The sequence below is a fragment of the Anthonomus grandis genome, chromosome 11, assembly GCF_022605725.1.
Source record: "Anthonomus grandis grandis chromosome 11, icAntGran1.3, whole genome shotgun sequence".
NCBI lineage: Eukaryota > Metazoa > Arthropoda > Insecta > Coleoptera > Curculionidae > Anthonomus > Anthonomus grandis.
This window is the reverse complement of record NC_065556.1, coordinates 14,166,316-14,186,775: the sequence shown is the minus strand read 5'-3', so window position 1 is coordinate 14,186,775 and position 20,460 is coordinate 14,166,316. Positions and strand designations below refer to the sequence as shown.

The following is a 20,460-nucleotide window of genomic DNA, read 5'->3' as shown; positions in this document are numbered from 1 at the left end:
GTTAATTCAAACTTCATGTCGTTTCTTGCGTTCGTTCAGTCCGTCTATTTTTGTTATTGTTATTTTTGAGTTTTTACCAAAACATTTTTTGCGTGGGATACTGTAATTTTTAGGTAAGTCCTTTGTTTTGAAACTAATTTGTTTGTACTAGTTATTTGTACCATTCTCTTTAGAATGTCGAGTTTGGGTTCGACCCCGGGTTCCACATATTGTAAATGTGGTTATTGTGGCATTCTAATTAATAGTCAGCGCCAAAATTAGTTGGTAATTATTTAGTAAATTAACCCCAATAATTCCAAGTATATAATATGAAGGAGGAGAATCAGGGTTTTACCCTCGAGCTTTGTTCCAATGAGGACAATATTTTAACTTTAGGTGAATAAATGCTTATTATCGATTGTTATTGTTTTAATTTGCTATTATTGTTATCTTTTTGTTAATTTTTTAGTTAGTGTCATTCTAGTGTATGTTATAGGTTTTATTGGATACACTTTTTCTTTGCTTATTTAAACTTTGTTTTATTTGTTTATTTATTTTGTAGTATCAACAGGCGATGACAAATATTTAAGGCATAACATAGAAAATTAGATGAGGAAATATTGATTTCATTTATTTATGTCAGAAACCCTCTATGGGATCCGACAACCCATTTACAATTATGGCATAAAAATAAGTTATAGCAATTGTGGGAGGTCAAAATCGTTATAACACCAAAAACACGAGTAAAAATATAACATCATTTTACAGATACGCATGTTTCTAGTAGATGGACTAAAAGTCACGGATAGGCTTGACAGCTTCACGTAATTACGTACTAATGTGGATTTAGGCTCAGGCTAAGCGTCACGTATCCGTAATTACGTACCAATGTGCATTTAGGCTCAGGCTAAGCCTGAGCATTGATACGTAATTACGGATCCCTTGGGACCACGTAATTGCTATCAACCAATAAGAGATCCGAAAGGTTTTACGTACCTACGTGAAGGAAAACACGGATGGAAGTTGGTTAATTCGAACTTCATTCCGTATTTTTGGTCCGTTGTACTATTTGTTTTTATTATTATTTTTGAGTTTTACCAATTTTTTTTTACTAGTTGTTATTTTGAGCATTCTTTTTAAAATGTCGCGTTTGGGTTCGACCCCGGGTTCCACATATTTTAAATATGTCTATTGCGGCTTTTTAATTAATAGTAAGTGCCAAAATTATTTGCAACACCAAGGGTTACAACTTTGTTAAAGTTAAAAGTTGTTGTCCTCATTGGCACAAAAGCTCGATGGTAAAACCCTGGTTCTCCTCCATATATACTTGGAAACTTTGGTGTTTGAAATAATTTTGGCACTGACAACTAATCAAAAAGCCGCAATAGTCACATTTAAAATATGTGGAACCAGGGGTCGACGTAAACTCCTCTTTTCCTTCATGTAAATACGTAAAACCTTTTGGGTCTCTTATTGGCTGATAGCAATCACCTGTTCCCAACGGATCCATAATTACGTATCAATGCGGATTTAGGCTCAATCCACATTGGTATCGCCAGATTGGTATTGCCATCGTCTGTTGAGACTAGGAAATAAATAAAAAACGAAAAAGTATAACTAATAAAAGCTATAACAAACAGTAGAATGACAATAATTAAAAAACTGATAAAAAGAAAAAATAATAACAATCAATAATAAACATATGCCCATCTAAAGTTAAAATATTGTCCTCATTAGCGCAAAGCTCGAAGATAAAACCCTAATAATAATTTTGGCACCGACTATTAATGAAAAAGCCACATTTAAAATACGTGCAACCCGGGGTCCCAACCCAAACTCGACATACAAAATTACAACTAGCAAAAAAAATTAGTCAAACAAAACAAAGACACTTATCTAGAAATTACAGAATCCCACGCAAAAAATGTTTTGGTAAAAACCCAAAAATACCAATAAAAACCAAATAGCACAACGGAGGCAAAAAACGGAATGAAGTTCGAATTAATCAACTTTTATCCGTGTTTTCCTTCATGTAGGTACGTAAAACCTTTCGGATCTCTCATTGGCTGATACCAAACACGTGGTCTCAACGGATCCGTAAATACGTACCAATGTGGATTCAGGCTTAGATTTTTGTTAGATATGAGATTTTTGTTACATGCTTAGATATTTAGTGGGTGTGTTAACGGTTAGCTGTCAAAGTCAAGTGTCAAATATTTGAAAAAATCTAGCTGACAAGCAAAAAAAAACATTTTTTGAATAATTGCATAAATACACGTTTTAAATTATATTATAAATAAAATAAATAATTTTCTTTGAATAGACGGTGGACACGAGAAGTACAAAATGAGCTCAGTAAACCCTGACGATTGTCTTGGTTCAATAAATAATGCAATCTTAAACAGGGCAGAAGATGATTTGCTAGAGTATAGAAATTTAATCAAGCAAAGGGTCCAGTTTTATAGGGAAGAAAGTAACTTGTTTAGTTAATTTTAGTGGGTTGAACTATTTTACTTAGCTCGTTTTTTCTTTTGAAGATGCCTTGATGAAGGAAACATATGAGAAGTTAAAACTGCTGAAATCCAAAATTGATTCAAACACTTTGGACCCAAAGATGCGTAAAGATTTGGCTACTCTGCTTAATATCGAATATGATTGCAATAATTTAAATACAGAAAAGACTGAACTAGAAAATGCAGAAACCTTATCTAGGAAAAGGCAGAACTATATGTCAAAGTTAAAAATTTGTATTAGGCATTATAAGAATCTCAATGACCAGATCTGCAATGAAATTAAATATTTAAGAAGGTATGTATGAGGTTAACTCTAGTTTTCTTAATACAAATAAGATTAGAGCCTAATTTTTTAAAGGTTATTGAAATAATTAAAGTGTTAAGAAGGTTCACTAACAATTTTTCTAAATCACTGCCATATTAATATTACCGAAAGATCTAGGTTTCTAAAAATAGCAACTTCTCTAAAAATTATACCTACAGTTATGGTCAAAGGCTTAAAATATGTGTAATTTTAATGGAAACAATACTTCCATGCCAAAGTAGCAAATGTTCAAGTGAATTTTTTTCCAAAAACAAAAAAAAATTGTTTGAACATTTATATAATCTAATCTTATCTGGAATTATAAAATGAACCCAACTGAGTTTTTGTAAAAACTGCACTTAATATAATTTTATGATAATGAGTAAATTTTTTACAGTAGTATAAATTCCCAAAAATTCATATTTGATGCCTTTATAGTTGGGCTTTTTTTTTACAATATCACACTTAAAATATAAGAGTACATTAAAAATTATACAAAAATGCAGTAAGAATATACATTATATACATACTTATAAGTAATAATACTCAACTAAAAAGCTAAAAGGCAGTATTATAAAAATGTAACATGACAATTATCAAATTGAATCAAATATTTATTAATATATTACACAGTATATGTTTGTACAAGTCAAAATGTAAGTCTAATGGCTAAAACATATAAAATATATCAAACAAAACTCCCAAACAGAACAAACTTTCATACAGTATCAGTAGATAAATGCAGGCAACATAGTCAGACATCAAAATATAAAACAAAAATGTGCATCCAGATATAGCTGCATCAACAGGAATCCATACTCAAACTCTTAAAATAGGAAGTTAAAGCAACAAGAGCCTTATTCAGAATCATTATTTGAAGAAAATTAAAATTACTTGCCAAGTATTCCTTAAAAGAATAAAAGACACCATTTACCAAGTATAATTAAATCTTCCTAAAAAATATTTTCGCTTTAAGATTTCTTATATGGACTGCAATAACATTAAAGAACTGGACACAACAGTAGTCACAGCCTCGTCTAGTTCTACAGAGCCTGTGATAAGATTTCTACTATCTCTGGTGTTGTAATGGTGTATATCTGAATAAGTTCTAAATTATGAGTTGTTATTAACAATGTAAACTAAATATTGGTAGATGTAGGTACAATGAAATGTAAATATATGAAAATCTGTAAAGTATCACCTACAACAATCATTATATATGTCAGCCCAATCATAGCCCTGATACATCTCCATTGAAGCTTAAAGATTTTCTATGCATGGCTAGAGTCATGATGTGTGTTGGGAAAAACTCTCTTCCTGATTTACATAGATGATTTGCTAAACCTTGATATTTCAGGAGAGATTGGAGCCTTTGCAGATGATTGTACAACACTGTGGTCACGGGACTTGGACAGTCCTCTAGATCTGCAAAATATTATTGCTCATGACACTTAAAAGATCAAGGATTGGTGTGATGCTAACCAATCAGCTCTTAACCTATCAAAAACCCATGTTCTTAAATTTAGAGACATGCTCTAGGAAAATATTGTCATTGAGACTCAAATTTTGAAGATTTTTGAAGATTCTAAATATCTGGGTTTGAGCAGATTGAAATTTGACTCTCATGTGAGCTGTCTAAATGCAAAGCTGGCTTCTGGTTGATTAGTGTGAAGGTAACTGCAAGGGAACTTGGTTCCATTATTGCACAGACTAGTTATTTTGCCTTTTTGGAGTCACATTTGAGATACTGTGTTACATTCTGAGATTTCTGTACTCAATATCTTTTTCAATCCTCTTTTGTTCTACAAAAAAGAGCTGTTCGGTCATTGCGTCTGGTACATCCACATACTCATTGCAAACCACTATTCATTGAAAATAAAATCCTCACCCTGACTGTTTGTTTCACAAACATCTTTCTAATTTTTCAAGTGCCAGAACTTATCAAACACCCCGGGAAGATTATTTGTTTGCCTACTCCTCACTTTAGTTACATAAAGGACTCACATTATTTATATTAAAATTTTTAACCTCTTGCCATTGAGTGTTCATTGTATTGAGAATTTGAAAATGTTACAACATGAGTGCAAAAACCTTTTAATTGACCATGCATTTTATTCTGTTGATGAATATTTTTTGTTTAATCTAGAGTAGCATTTAATCTCTATTAGGCTTTTAAGATTCTGTAATTTGACCAACAATTGCATGAGTAAAATATTGCTGTCATTGTTACATGTTGCTATCCTTGATAGTTCTGTAAAACTTTATTGTATATCTTACAGAACTTAATATTGCAGGTATGTCATTCAGGCAATAAGAATCATATATATTGTAGTTCTTGAACAATAAAGTATGTTATCTATGTATCTATCTAGAATGGCCCCAGTTCAGAATTGCATAGCACATATTTGCAGAAAAGTAACCATGGTAGACAGGCAAAATAGGGGACAAGGATGTAATAGCCCTTAAGGACCTAATCATAAAAAGTATTCTACAAAAAATTCCTTAATTTATTCCAATTTAAAATTTCTTTTCAATTCATCTTCCTTCTTCCATTCGAAAAATTAAAGGCAAGAATAAATTTGTAGGGGAATTAAAGAACTTGGTGCTGGGGATGACTTACTATAGATTGTCAGAATATTAAGAGGATAATTTTGAGCTTTGACTTAATTTTTAATATTTTATTATGTAGAATTTTTTTTTAAACCTTCCTTATAAACCTTAACTAGTTTAATTTTTACAAAAAAATTAAACTAAACCTTGTTTAATTTTTTTGTAAAAATTTGTGCTTTGGTTTTATTTAGTGTAGTTTACAACTTTTTGTGCTTTGTTTATAACAATGTTATTTGTTGAAACAATAAAGTTTTCTTTTGCTCTTCTTGTTCTTAGTCTGTTTAAAAGGTGATATATATGCTCTTTCCATGTTAATTTTTAGCATCTAAAATAGAAATTTTATGGGTGAGACCACACCTGGTGGATTTCTTTTTAAGTTTGTTGGTCTTCAATGCATTTAGGGAAAGTGTATTGGTTAAAAACCATTCGTGAATAAATTTATGTCTATGTCTCATCATGGCCAACACAGGATCAGAAAGGGAGTACCTAATAATGTTACTAGTTTCATCTGCAAAAAGGATAGGTTTTAAATGTTGAACATTAGAAATGAGGAAACGCAGGGGACCAAGGGCTGGACCATGTGGAACAGCATGACCCATGTGCTGTTGACAACAGTGTCCTCCTCTCAATTGACAACAGTGTGTCATAAAACCTTTAGGGTAAAGTTATGACTATATAAGTAAAGGTATGACTCAATTAGTCGCACATTATGAAATGTCTATCTACATGTTAAATTCTTAGCTAATATTGATATGACACATATTGATGTTTATAAAGCCTATTAGTAATTTTAATTTTGAATTGATAAAGACAAATTTGGTAAATACAAATATCAGAGGCATATTTATTAAATAAGGAACACATTTTATATGTATATAGGTAAAGACTTAAACTATTAATGCATGGGAAATCTAGGTAGAAACTTTCTTATTCTAATACTTTAGGCATTAAATGAGAAGTTATTTTCAGATAAACACCTGTAACAATCCACCTCATTTCTAATAATTTTAAAAAGAAAAATTATGTTTTTATCCTTCTGTTTTCTATAGATAAACACTTAAACATATGAAGCAGAGTCCAATTATTAAAGCGTCTTTCTGGATACTACCCAGACTTTTTAAAATATGAGTATTTAAGAAACTTTCTTTGGACATACTCAATATAGTTTCACCCAAGTAACACATTAAGAAGACCATATAAGAGAGCCATATTCTAGTTTTGCTGAACAAGATTTTCAAACAACTTAACACATATACTTTGGTTAAAATTCTTTAGTACCAATATGATCAACAAAGGTTAAACCAGCATCAAGTACTACACTCAGGTTTTTCGGCCTAGAAATAGCACACACAGGTCAACCATCAATTTTGTACACATGTCTATGAATATTTTTATTCAATGGAAAGAAATCATGGCGGCACATTTCTGTATATTGAGAGAAAATTATTTTTAGCACACCACTAAACCCTTACAAGACATAGCACATGTTGTCATGTCCATCAATTCCAAAGAACACTTTGAAGTAATCAGCAAACAAACGGGCAGTAGAATATTTGCATGATTTGCACATTTATTGGGGCAATAAAAAGTGATGATTCCAAATTGACAATTGGGGATCACCCGAATCACTAGGATAGTGATTCAACCTAAAACTATTGATCTCCGCAATATTTTGCCTCTCTGTGAGAAATCCACAATATAATAAGAGCAGGTGCTACATTCCTTTGTTGAAGGACATTAATTATGATAGTATGTTGTCAAAAGCTTTTTTAAAGTTGGTGAATACAACATCAACTTGGGACACTTTGTTTTGTGAATTATGGATAACCTTTGAGAAAATCACTTCAGACACAAGTCAAGATTTTGATGTCTAATATTCTCATACAGCTTTTCAAAAAGAACAATTTTGAGCACCAATCTTAATGTTTTAAGACAAAGATTAAACATAAATGTTAATGGCTGAGGTAGTAGGTCCTAACAGCCTTTTAGAATATATCCTGGAACACCATTAAAGCTCGTAGCCCTATTTCCCTTTAATTTATTTAGTACACACATTATTCTCCAATATGGACTCATATCAAAAATAGTCGAAATGAAAGTTGATCTTTCAAGGAAGATATTAACGTTTAGAAAAAGTAGGGAGCAAAAATGTTAGCAATGTTTTGAGATCCTGTGTAAAGTAACTTATTGTAATTTAAAGTTACAGGGATTTGGGATTAATTTCTATGACTCTTGATAAAACTCCATAGATGCTTGAGATGAATAGCCAATACTTAGGATCAGTTAGGAAGATAGCCTGAACCTTCAACATATACTCCTTGTATTTTGAAGTAATAGCATGTTTCAGTTTGTGCCTCATACCTTATAAACCAGTAATTTGCCTTAGTTCTATTAATAACTGTTCTTTAGTTCTAACAAGCTTAATAATTTGTGCACTATACTGAACAAATTATTTTAAAAAAATCCTACCAATTTGCCTAAATAAGAAACACATTTTTAGAAAATATACTCGCAGTAATAAAGGCGTTGTAATAATGACCTGGGTTAGGTTGGGATGGCTTGACTTGAAATTACACACGTTTTAGGCCATTTTCCATAATTTCCGGTGCAATTAAATGTCAAAATATATTAAAATTTTTTTTTGCAACAAAAAATGTCCACATGAAAATTTGCTACTTCAGAATAATGTTTCTGGTAAAATTACATTTACAATAAATAATTTAAATTTAGGTGCAATTTTCAGAAAAGTTGCTTACCTAGACCTTACTTACTTCATAATTACTTAACTTCTTATAATAATATATTCTATCCTGTTAAGGAGGAAATCTTAGAGGAAACTCTTGGTTGTTTTCGAGTTTTTGTGTGTGCAATTTTCAGATATTTTTTTCTATTTAATTCTCTTTTATTTTTGTGGATTTTCTTTTAAAATGGTAAACCAAACTCTAAATACATACAGTTTTTGATAAAATTAGAACAGCACGACATTAGAGTGAAGTGTTGACGAAAATAAAATGACAATGAATGAGCAGCAACTCAAATGATACCAATTACATACCAAATCTGGCATACTCAACAAATTAGATAACTTAGAATTAACAAATTAGAGTACTAAGAAATTTGAAATATGCAGCGTGGATTAAACGATAAATTATAGTTTAGTGTTGCAGAAATATAATTTTGACATCTACTATCATAAACCGAAAACTCTATTAAGACTCAGTTGTGTACCAGTCAAAATTTTTTTCATCTAACCTAACAGGGTCGTCTTGAAAATATTTCTTGTATTTTCATTACAGAATGTTAAATAAAACTAGATTAACAAAATTAAATGCTTTTTCTATGTGAATTTCTATTTACTTCAAAAAAAGAGGAATATCAGAAGGTTTTCTTTTAATAAAAATTCAGAGATTAGAGCGACACAAAGTCAATGGTCTTTATTTTTTAAAAAAATGATATCATATCGTTTCATATCATTTTTAAAAAAAATAAACATCTTTTGAGACCATTGACTTTGTGTCCCTCTAATCTCTGAATTTTTATTATCAAGAGGTCGCTTTGAGAAAAATGGACTACTTTTTTGAATTTGAGTCTTCTTTTAACTAAATCAAAAAATAAAACTGCTCTTAAAGCTACTTAGGAGCCATGGAATATTTAGTGAAACTTGGAAAATTTTACATTGTTTTGGCCAATGAGGCACTAATAAATTTATGAAATTAGTGACAGTCGTAAATGTAGAATCTAGAATATTGAAACTAAGGATTGTCAATAAAATAAATTAAATTAAGATGTAAATAGACCTTTCTAAGTACTCAAAACTGGATTCTACATCTAATGCTATTAAATGAAATGTAAGTAGCACCCTAATTTTACTTAGTGAGCCTCAATTACAAAATAAAAGTAAAATTTTAGTTGTTCTATTTTGGTCCAGATTTAACATTTTAATATCTTGCAGTTGATCTTGATATGTCATTAAAAAGAGGTGCGTGTGTAAGTGACCTTACGATTTTATTACCCATTTTTTTGATTTTTTGTTTATAGCAATTCTCTAACTGAAGAAATATGCAAGAAAAATCTTAGTTGGCCAATATATAAAATTCTCTACTTAACATTTTAAAAAGTGTTTATTTATTTATAGTGGACTTTACTTTTAGTGAAAAAGAACTAAATACCTCCAATCTAAATAATATAATTGCCCATTCTCAGGATATACAGCAGCTAGAAGAAAAAGCAAAAAAATATGAAAATAGATTAAGTCAATTTGAGGTATGTCATATTTTATTACCTTGAAAATGTATCTTTCATTTACAAATCTTTTTTTAAGAAGAAGCACCCTTGGCTTAAACAGCCATATCTTGCTTTTCCAAACATGCTGGTACAAATAGCCACTTTAAGAACAATGAAGACTGTAAAAGAAGACTTGCTCAAAGAGCTCAGTGTTTACCAAAATTTAAAGCCAGATATAATAGAAGCTAGAGAGCAATTGGCGCAGATAAAACAAGAAATGAAAACCATTGGTAGTATATAGGTTAACTTGGTAATATATGTTTGGATTATGAGTTTTAAAAAAATATGTCTTAGCATTGTGATCTTTTGTATTAGATTATTGCAAAAATATCTTGTGCCAAGGTCCTATTATATTATAAAAAGAGAATTTAATTTTTATGAACGTTACATTTATGGAAATTTTCGAGATTTTAAAGTAAGGACGAGCTGATCTTTAAATATGCTAATACAAATTACTCTATTTTTTTGTGTTTTGTATTTTATTTACTGAATAATTAATATTTTTGTAAGATATTTGGGAAATAAAAAACATGTTACTTGATTAAAGTTTTTTAGTAATCAACATTTTCAGTCACATTTACAGTGTTCAGCATCAGTGGAATAATCCATTTCCTCACTAGTGCCATTCATAAACTCACTGCTGTCAGTTTGTGTTTTATCTTCTTTTGTATTCTTACTTTTTCCTTTGATTTTCTGCTTTCTGGTTTTCCCTTTTTTCTTGCTTTTTGTATGCGCTTTTTCAGAATCACTTGAGTCACTTTCTGTTGTGTCAGATTTTCCATGTTTGCCCCATCTCGAATTCTTAGATGTTTTTTTCTGATCTTTGGTGTCTTCAGCTGACGAAACGGATGTTTCTGACGATGATTTAACTTGCTTTTTTGGCTTCTTCTTTTTTTGTTTTCGTTTTTTGGGCTTATCTGCTGATGATTCGTCTCCACTTTCTACAATTTTTGAATTGCTTCTGTCTTTTTGATCTAAGAGGAATTAAATTATTATTAATTAAAATCAAGGTTTTGTGAAACTATGAATATGTGTTGATAAAGCAAAATTATGAATAAGTTAACAGTAATTTAATTAATACACAAAATAGTTTTTTGCTTCAGACCCCAAACGGCTCATTTCCGGAAAATGTAAACAAGAATGCTAATTGAAGTTCTATGTTTTTTTTTACCAGATATCACCCAAGTATAGGAAATAAAAAAAGAAACTATACTTCTGAGAACCAGAGAATCCATATTGAACGTGCGGCATATCATCAAGAAAAGCACAGCGTTTAACATCAGTATATGTTTGTATATGATGTATTTTAATAGCCTATAGAGCGGGCATTAAGAAGACGAAAAATAAGAGATAGGAAATTTTAAAAAAATTGTTATAATTAAATAAAAAATTAACCAAACCTCAGATGATATTTCATTTATATTTTTATTCTACTTTTCGATTATACTTACTTTACATGTTTCATTCTAAGTTCTTTCTTATTTTTGGTTTATCTAAATGAAATTTTTCACAGAATTCAAATATACGGTTTTTGGACGACATATTTTTACCTGGAAACTCAACAAATTTTAGACAAACCAGAGACAATACAATCCTGATTTTGTGGTAAATAGGCTCAGCCTTAACAGCATAAAAACTCAGTGCTTACATTTCTAAAGGATTTGATGTTATTGATGTGGTGTATGAATTTGTTGAGATTGATTGCGCCTTTATCACAAATTATAAAAGTATGGTCTATACACCGAAGCCATAACTTGGGTTTGCTGTTGTGATTAAGAGATCCTGATTGTATGATCGATCGTCAAAGTGACCAAAGATAGAAATAAACCCATTGGACGTCCTGACCGTAAAGCATATATATTTTACTTTCGAGTAGGAGCTATAGTTTCTTTCAAATGGTTAGTTTTATTATGGTTATTTAAGTTCTGGTGGAAACTTGTTTCCCTATGTTATTTGGTATATTTTAGGATACACTAACACTTCTTAAACTTTATTCTCATAAGTTCAGGTCCATCACCACAGTCCCATGTAATCCTTGTCTGCTGTTGAATTTTGATGTTTCTTGATGGATCTTCTTAAGTTTTGGTGTCTTAGGTTGGTTCAAGATACTTCTAACTTTATATCAAAACTCGTGAGCTTTAGTCCGTGTTATATTTAATAAGCGTTATTACATCTAGGATGATTTCTATGATATTGTGGATGCAATGTTTATGGTCCTTCGATTATTATAGATATGCTCGAAATTCAAATGAAGTTTGGGCTGGTGTATGCAATCTTTAGAGTTCCTCTTAGCTTCTCTCAAATATAATTAGTCTTGCCAAAAATTGGGTCGTACTGTTCTTCTAGAAGGTTATTTCTTTAATTTCCTAAAATCACGTTTTACATTTGGCTCCTTGTTGCAATTTATTTCAACCACAGCCTATTTTGTTTCTCCACCCTACCATTTCTCTGCCATATTCACATTAAAACTGAATTATCCTTAATATGAAATTGCAGAACCTATATCTATATGAAAGACAGCAGCAGTCACGTGAGAGTGGTAGTTTACCTGACACTTCTTTTTTAATAGCAATTAGCCATTCTTGCAATATGCCTTGTCCATCGCCACTTAGAGTAAGGGCGACAAATATGGAATACTTTTTTTAAAACTGCAAAATCATAAGAACTTTTTTATTTTTTTAACACAAAAGTATTAAAAGTAATTAAAAAACATGTTATATTAAGCTATTATAACTTGTATTTGTAAAAAATAAAAACGTTTCAAAAATCGTAATAAAAAAACTAAAATATTAATATTTCCCCTTTTTAAAAATAGGGTCACAAATATGGAATACTTAGAAAACTAAACTAAATACTAAATCTATTGGCAGAAATCGCAAATATAAATGCCAGATACATATGAGGTACATTGCAAATGACACCATGAGTTGCAGGATTTGCACTGTATCCACTGTTTCTCGGATTTTTTGCTTTCCAAAAACTTTCCACCACAAAACAAGCACTCTGGATTATTAGAAACATCCGGAACTTTTTCGCCAGTACATAATGAATCATCTGAGTCATCATCTGCCACAAAGTCTTCTTCAGAAGAGCTACTTGATTTTTCTGAATTGTATCCCAAATTTTTTGTCTTAGGCTTAGCTTGACTTCTTGATGAGATGGCTGTTGACGTGCTGGGAGTATCGGAATCAGTCAAGCTTGTTTTACTCTGCCCAATTTGTTTTTTAACTTGAAGTTTTGATGTAGTTGAAACAGATGCTTTTGCGGATGATTCCAATTCTATTTTGTAAGGTGATGCAGTTATTACGGCAGCTTTCTTTGCTTTTCGTACTGGGTTGCTGTTTTTTTTTACAAATGATTGGGACAGGCGAGGCCATCTCAGGAGTTCCAATATTTGTTGGTGGCGTCGGATTTTCAGTATCTTGAGATACTGGAAGAGGGACAACAGCATCAACTTCATCTTTTTCGATAGTTTCGGAGGCAAGAAAGTCAGATTCACGAAAGACATTTGGATTAAGGGGAAAAATTCTGGTGGCTTTAAAACCATTAACAGCAATCTCACCACGCTGAACTCTTAAATAAACCTTGCCGAAAATTTCCATCACATCAAATGCAGCAGTTATCTTCTCACTGTAATGAGCTTTGAATAGTCCCATAAAAGATTTGTCAAGGGGCTGAAGTTTATGTCTTGAATGTGGCGGTAAGCACACAATCGTAACATTATTTTCTCTGGCCATATTAATGACATCAATATTGCGAGTATGCGAGTTATGACCATCTAATACGAGCATAACTGGAGATTTAGGTGTAGGCTTTACTGTCGCTACAAAGTGTTCAAACCATTTTGTAAAAATGTTATTTTGTATCCACCCTGATGACACGGATGACATTCGAACTTTGTCCCAGGTGGAGCCCCCTTTGTAAGCGGCGGGCTTAAGTTTTTTCTGGGGAATATAACTAAGGGTGGGACAAAATTGCCCCCTGCACTCATACAAAATACTACTGTAATTAGTGAGCCTCGTTCTGCGGAAGTCATGCTACCAATTTATCGTTTACCTTTACGTGCAATTAATTCTGGTATCTTTGAAGGCACTATAGAGAGGCCACTCTGGTCAACGTTGAAAACGCGGTCTGCTGAATAGTTATGTTTTTCATATTCATATATTAAGATAACGTTTTCTTTGGAAAAGCCCTTGGCTCTAGCAAAAGATGTGCCTGTAAGTCTTCTAAATGACAATGTATCTGAGTGCCGTCTCATAAACAGCATAAGTCAGCCCTTTCCAGTTGTTTCTTTGCCAAAAGGATTTGGCAGATTATTTTTAACAGCAAGCTGATACGCCATATTCCTTATGTTGTTTCTGGTTAAACCATAATACTTACTTTCCATATGAAGTAAGTACCTTATAAGTTTATCTTCTATAGTTCTTTTGTAAGCACTGTTGGTCGACCTAGTTTTGTTTCAGCAGAGATATCTGGATCTTCGTTTTTCTGACTGTCTAAAAAGGGTTGTTCTGGGAACATTGTAAGTTTTGGCTGCCTGCAGGTACCCCATTTTCTGTTCCTTAACAGCACAAATTGCTTGTATCATATAATTTATAACATTTTCTTTTTCGACTACCTTTTGACGCCATACTGAAATACAAAAAAAATCACGTAGTTCTATTTCATCATATAAAAATTGAGGTTTCTAACGCAGAGTACAAGCACAAGATTTAATAGGTTTACAATGGCCTCTCTTCTGTTTATTACTTTTTTTTGCTTTTTTAGTTACAATAATTGCTATTGATATATTATTTAGTATAAAAGCAAATTTAGAAATGCTTTTATAGCAACAAAATATCACTATTTTAGTATTCTTAATGGGATACTAATATGGAATACTATTCCATATTTGTGGCTCAAAAAATTCCATATTAGTGACCCTCATAACCTAATCTTATAATATTCTAAAAAAATATTTCTATGTTAAAAAACAAACTTACCTAAAAACTATTGTAGACTATGATGTTTGAACTGTCACAAATGCACAACAGTTTGAATAAAAAATAAGTATTTTATCGCTAACACACGGAAACAGCAAGATCTGCAAAACTTATGATGCCGCAAAAAAAACGACTGTCCATGGTGAGCCAACAAAACAAACTAGAGACGGACCGATCGAAAAAAACCTTAGATGAATGCACATCGACACTTCATGACAACTATTCCATATTACTGACCTATTCCATATTTGTCGCCCTTACTCTACGTGTGATGATTCTATGTATCATGTCCTGAATTTTTGTTTCATGAACATGCTCTCGTATATTTATGCCAAGCACAGCTCTTTCTATCCTCAGCTCTGCAAGTCTTAAAAATATATTTCAGCTTTTCATGCGCCACTCATACTAATTATTGTCTGAACGTCATGGGTTTGGTTTTATCTTTTTATTTGCTATTTATGCCATAGATCATGAATTTTGTTTTCTTTTTGTTAATCGATGAGGAATGGATTTATCCAAAATGTTGCCAAATTGATTAAAATGTGTTCTCGAATTTATAGGAACAGCGACACCATGTCGTTTCAAGGTAAGCAGTAAAATTCTATTATGCTATTTTAACCCGATCCTCAGCTTTCATTCCTCTTCATCGAATACTTTACGTACATTATAAACCTTATTAAACATACTTTATAAACTGGCCAATAATTTTCTAATTTAAATAGGTAAATGTGTAATTTTTTGCTTACCAATACAAAAGCACTCGTTATCAACCTGAGCTCCCTCATCAACTGGCTTATCTGAAAAAGAAACCCGCGGTTTATTATCTTTTTTTCCATTTTGCTTGTCATCAAGGACATCTATTACATGTCCAGATGGTTGTTTTACAGGCTTAGATAACACCAGCTTTTTGACCTAAAATAAATAGCATTATTATATGAAAAATGCTAAATATTTAATGACTGATACGTTAGACGAGAACTCGATAGGACAAGTACATGGCAGATCCTTGCAAGTATTTAAGGTAGCCAAGTCTTGTTGAAGTCTTTGTATGACACCGTTAATGTTGGTAAAATCTGGAAGACCGTCTGGAAGTAATCTTTGTGCAAAAGAGAAGGAACTTTGAAATAAAACTAGTACTTACTTGATGATGGTATTTGTGTTTCACCTTTCAACATGTCCGAACAGGAAGTGCTTCTATCATTATGAAATTTAAGCTGGTATGGCTCTCTGTGGTATTGGTACGGTTGCTGCAGTGCATTTTGATTCATTTGCTGATATTCCAAGGAAGAAGGAAAAAATGTATTTACACATTGCATTGGCTGCTGGAATGCTGGTTGCTGAAATGAGAAGTCCATTGGGGTTGATATGGGTGCGGTCTGAATAGGAGTTGGATAAGATACTGGTGGACATGGATAACATCTGGTAAGATAATGTTATGTTTTAGCATCTTTTACTCTTAGTCTAAATTTCTTACAATCCTGGTCCAAAAGATTGCCCTTGTTGTTGCCCAAAACTCGTTGTTGGTGCAGAAGGAAAGGTAAAAAGAACTCCTCCAGGATAGTACTGCTTCTGAGCGTATAATATTTGATTCATATTATTGCCTGGTTCAGAAAATATATTTGGGTTTCCTACTATAGAAGTGTTCAACGTATCACACACTCTTCGTTGCTGTTCTTGTGATAAAATAACGTTTTCGCCGTTTACTTGAGTTGGAGCTAAAATCGTTTACTATTGCCTCTGTATCAGATTATTTAATTTTTTGTTTACCAGATGATGTGAAGGATTCGTCATAACAGTTGGTGTTTGTTGAAAAAAATGGACGATTCTGATTCATGAGGCAAACACGAAAATTTTGAAATATGAATACGCAAAGCGTATTAAAAATTGATGTATTATGATATCAAACTGATCTTTTATGTCATGTTTTGACATTTTAAATTCTAGTTAAAAAATCTAGTTCCGAATTCCTGATTGTCTTTAAGTGTCCTTTAATGACCAAGTGTCTGTTTGCTATCCTGATTATTTTTTGCAGCTTGTCTCCACTAGATGTTAATAGGTTTCTTAATATTTTTTGTCTATATTATATTATATAAACATATTTTGATTTTCAATCCAATTTAAGGGATACTAGGGGATAACAAATTTCCAAGTTTTGTTGATTTATCTTTTCCTGGCACTCCACTGTGTTCTGTGTGAGTTAACGTTTTCCATATTGTTTAGTTTCATTTGACGTTTGGTATCATTCTGATTATACCGTAGAGTTCGCAAGAGCTCTTAGAGCTAGCTACCTGCCTATTTAAGTTAATTAGAACCTGCTTGCAAGTAAAAGTTTTCTATTTGTTTTTCGTTGCACAGTCGAGAATTGTCAAGATATCTGTCTAGAATACTGTGGTACGGTTTCTTAAGCAGTCTAAGTAATTGGAGAAATCCCAAAAACAGAAGCTTTGGGTTTTTAAATATTCCAGCTTCATGAATCGGTAATCAGATCATCTTATGCCGATATAATTCAAAGAGAAGCTATAAATCTAAAAGGAACAATACATGAACCGAGTCTTTGCAGCTTTAGTAGAAATGTTGTCCTTTTGCTATTTAATATATGGTATTATTTGGCTAATCAAAAGTGTATTATATAGCATTGTATAGATCTGAGCATTTACAGAACAAAGACCATAGAACAATATAATAAGGGGAAAGATAAGACAAAGACAAGTAAAAAAGTTATGCGGTCCTTATAGATTACCTAAATAGTAGTATTTCACCGGTACTTAACCTCGCAGAGAGAATTTCTGCATAAAGCTGCGTCAACACGAATATTAGAATATTCTATAATACATTCTGTGTACTAATATTTATGTACGGCAAATGTATATCAGTTGGCTTGAGTTTGACTTTCTGTAAATAACAGAGTTCAAGTTATATCCCAGCCTAATATTTTAAGCCTCTTAGTATCCCAATTATCTTCACTTCCTGGTTACTGCTTAGGGCTTTTAGTACTCCGAATATAGTAACTTTAAGTCTAATTGGTCTTTCCCAGATATCTGTTTTATTTGTTAACACAGTGTTTCCATGAATAAAAACGTATTGGGTTGTTTCAAGATTGTTTCCTTTATAATCTGTAATTAGCTCTTCATAAAGCATTCCAACTAGTAATCAATTTAGGCATCATATGTCCCGTTCTGGTTCCTGATTCTGGTTACTAGCTTTTTTATTCATATTTACTAAATTTTTACTAAAATAAAGGTTTCCAGATTTCCTATTTTATCGAATTTCTCTCTCTCTCTCTCTTTACAACATAAAGATCCACTATTTGTATGTCTATTCTCTTTTTAAAATGTCAGCCTGCAATCCGTGCAATCAGATTTTTCTACTCAGTGTAGGGGAGACCGGAGACAATTGAAACAGGGGACGGTTGAAACAGTCGTCATTTTTTTTAGACGCGAAGGTAAAAACTCGTGTACGCAGCCTCAAAACGTTTGACTAATTCCACATTTCTGCTCGACAGTGTGAAACTAGCAGTTGAGCAAAGTGGGTGTGTTTGCGCTCGGCTCTCTTATTTTATGTCAACAAAGTAATTTTTACGTTTCATCTAAAGAGTGTGGAAACAGGAAATTTAAGTGTAAGTACACCACTTTTTTGTTTTTAATCAATTTTTTTATGTTTTTGCTTAGGTTTAGCAGCCTTAACTTGTTAGTTTTAATTAAAGAGTTTAAAGAAGAATAATATTTTGCCAAAAAAAACTGAAGGGGACAATTGAAACAAGATGTAAATAATTTTACGGGGACGGTTGAAACATAATTTATAGAAGGCTTTTGGTATTATTTTTGCGTAAACTTATTAACCGATTGTAATAAACTCTCTGAGGGCTATTATTTTGTTATAGAATGCCGCGTGAAAGGGTCAGGAAAACAAATAGAGGTACCAAATCCAACTTGGTTTACGAAAATGCGTATAGGGAGGTTATTGAAAATGGAGCATCAGTAAGGTCTGCGGCAGATTTGTTTGAATTGAATCATGTTACATTAGGCAGATTTATTAAGAAAAAGAAAGAATCTATTGAACAAGGGTCCACTGAAACTATAACAATGGGGTATAGGTGCGTACGACGAGTATTTAACGTTGAGCAGGAAAAATCCATTGTTAAATACATAATAAAGGGATCTCAAATATTTTACGGTCTATCGCCAAAAGAAATACGTAAACTGGCCTACCAAATAGCCGCAAATATTTATTGAATATGCCGAATACATGGACTAAAAACTCATTGGCAGGAGAAGATTGGTTATCCGGGTTTATGAAACGTAATCCTGAACTATCAATCCGTTGTCCCCAGGCTACAAGCCTTTCAAGAGCGACCAGTTTTAACCCAACAAATGTACAACGATGTTACAAAAATCTGCTAAAATCGTAGCAGAAAAGGGACGCAAATAGGTAGGGGCACTTACATCAGGAGAACGTGGCACTTTGGTTACAGTGGCAATAGCGGTAAATGCAATTGGAAATAGCATTCCACCAATCTTTATCTTTCCAAGATTAAGATATCAGGATCATTTCGTTCGTGACAGTCCACCTGGGTGCATTGGAGCAGGAAATGCTAGTGGATGGATTTCCTGCTCCAATGCCGATGAATTCTTGCTATACTTAAGACACTTTCAAAAACATACCAGCAGTTCAATTGAAAATAAAGTTTTGCTTTTAATAGATAACCATCAATCACATGTAAGCATACCATGCTTGGACTTTTGCAAAGAAAACGGCATTGTTGTCCTCTCATTTTCCCCACACTGTTCACATAAACTACAACCTTTGGATCGATCGATTTATGGTCCATTAAAAAAAGCTGTAAATTCAACTTGCGATTCTTGGATGAGAATCAACCCAGGCAAAACGATGCAATTTATGACATCCCCAGCATCGTTAAACAGAGTCTCTCTATGGTTTTAACACAATCTAATATTGTTGCTGGATTCCAGTACACTGGTATTTAATCGAGATATTTTTACGGCTTTGGATTTTGCTCCATCATATGTAACTGACAGGCCTGCTCCCGAAAGTTTGCAGATAAATATCCCCCAAGAAGTCCAGGCAGTAGGTTCAAGAGAGAATAAAGATTTAAGCAGGACTGATTCTTTTCCAAAATTAGTAAATTCTAACTCTCCAAGAGCGTCAACGAGCGGAACTGTTTCGTTAGAGCCACCAAGCACCCCGCCTCCAGTTGCATCTACAAGTGTCCAGTCAGCCTCTAACCTCTCTTTGGATGTGTTTTCACCTGAGCTAATAAGGCCGTTACCAAAAGCTCTTTCTCGGAAAACTACAGCGAAACACAAAAGTAGAAAATCCACCATTTATACGGACGCACCAGAAAAAGATGCTATTCAACAAGAATATGAAGCAAAAAAAAAGAAGTAAGTGAAAAAAAAAATTGGTGATCCAAAAAATACATCAAAAACACCAGTGTCCAAAAAAACTCGTCAACAGAATAGTCAGGACGATAGCAGCAGTGACAATAAAGACTTTTTTGTCTAGTATGTTTGAATCGAAATAATTGAATAAAATATAGAAATAGCCGTTCATGGGTGCAATGCATTGATTGCCACCAATGGTCACATGTAGAATGCACTCGTCAAGAAGATTTGTATATCTGTCATAACTGCATGTCAGAATAAATATTCTACTTTGCTAATTTATCTTTATTTCAGCATTAATAATTAAATAAAATTAAAAATTAGGATAATTATTAGGTTGTTTAAAACTTTTGAATAAAAAATTTGGTTTTATTTAAGTGTAAAAA

General features: G+C 32.4%; 2 protein-coding genes across 6 annotated transcripts; one reads left to right on the top strand and one right to left on the bottom strand.

The window, feature by feature from the left end:
- Window positions 1-2,176: 2,176 nt before the first annotated feature.
- On the top strand, window positions 2,177-10,153 carry LOC126742295 (uncharacterized). Of its 2 annotated transcripts, none has more exons than XM_050448930.1 (4): window positions 2,177-2,452; window positions 2,517-2,787; window positions 9,558-9,669; window positions 9,731-10,153. In XM_050448930.1, the coding sequence occupies exons 1-4, from the start codon at window positions 2,326-2,328 to the stop codon at window positions 9,929-9,931; spliced, it is 711 nt and encodes a 236-aa protein (XP_050304887.1). In that variant the 5' UTR covers window positions 2,177-2,325; the 3' UTR covers window positions 9,932-10,153. The 2 variants fall into 2 exon arrangements, with proteins under 2 accessions (XP_050304887.1, XP_050304886.1); XM_050448929.1 differs by having other exon boundaries at window positions 2,181-2,452; window positions 9,728-10,153.
- A 70-nt stretch (window positions 10,154-10,223) lies between these two features.
- LOC126742294 (uncharacterized) lies at window positions 10,224-16,593 on the bottom strand. Of its 4 annotated transcripts, none has more exons than XM_050448925.1 (6): window positions 16,440-16,593; window positions 16,147-16,387; window positions 15,814-16,091; window positions 15,639-15,757; window positions 15,419-15,584; window positions 10,224-10,664 (listed from the first exon to the last, which is right to left on the bottom strand). In XM_050448925.1, exons 1-6 carry the CDS (start codon window positions 16,504-16,506, stop codon window positions 10,258-10,260), a joined length of 1,278 nt encoding a protein of 425 aa, XP_050304882.1. In that variant the 5' UTR covers window positions 16,507-16,593; the 3' UTR covers window positions 10,224-10,257. The 4 variants fall into 4 exon arrangements, 3 of the variants coding, with proteins under 3 accessions (XP_050304882.1, XP_050304883.1, XP_050304884.1); XM_050448926.1 differs by having other exon boundaries at window positions 15,639-15,745; XR_007662525.1 differs by lacking the exon at window positions 15,639-15,757.
- Window positions 16,594-20,460: the final 3,867 nt, after the last annotated feature.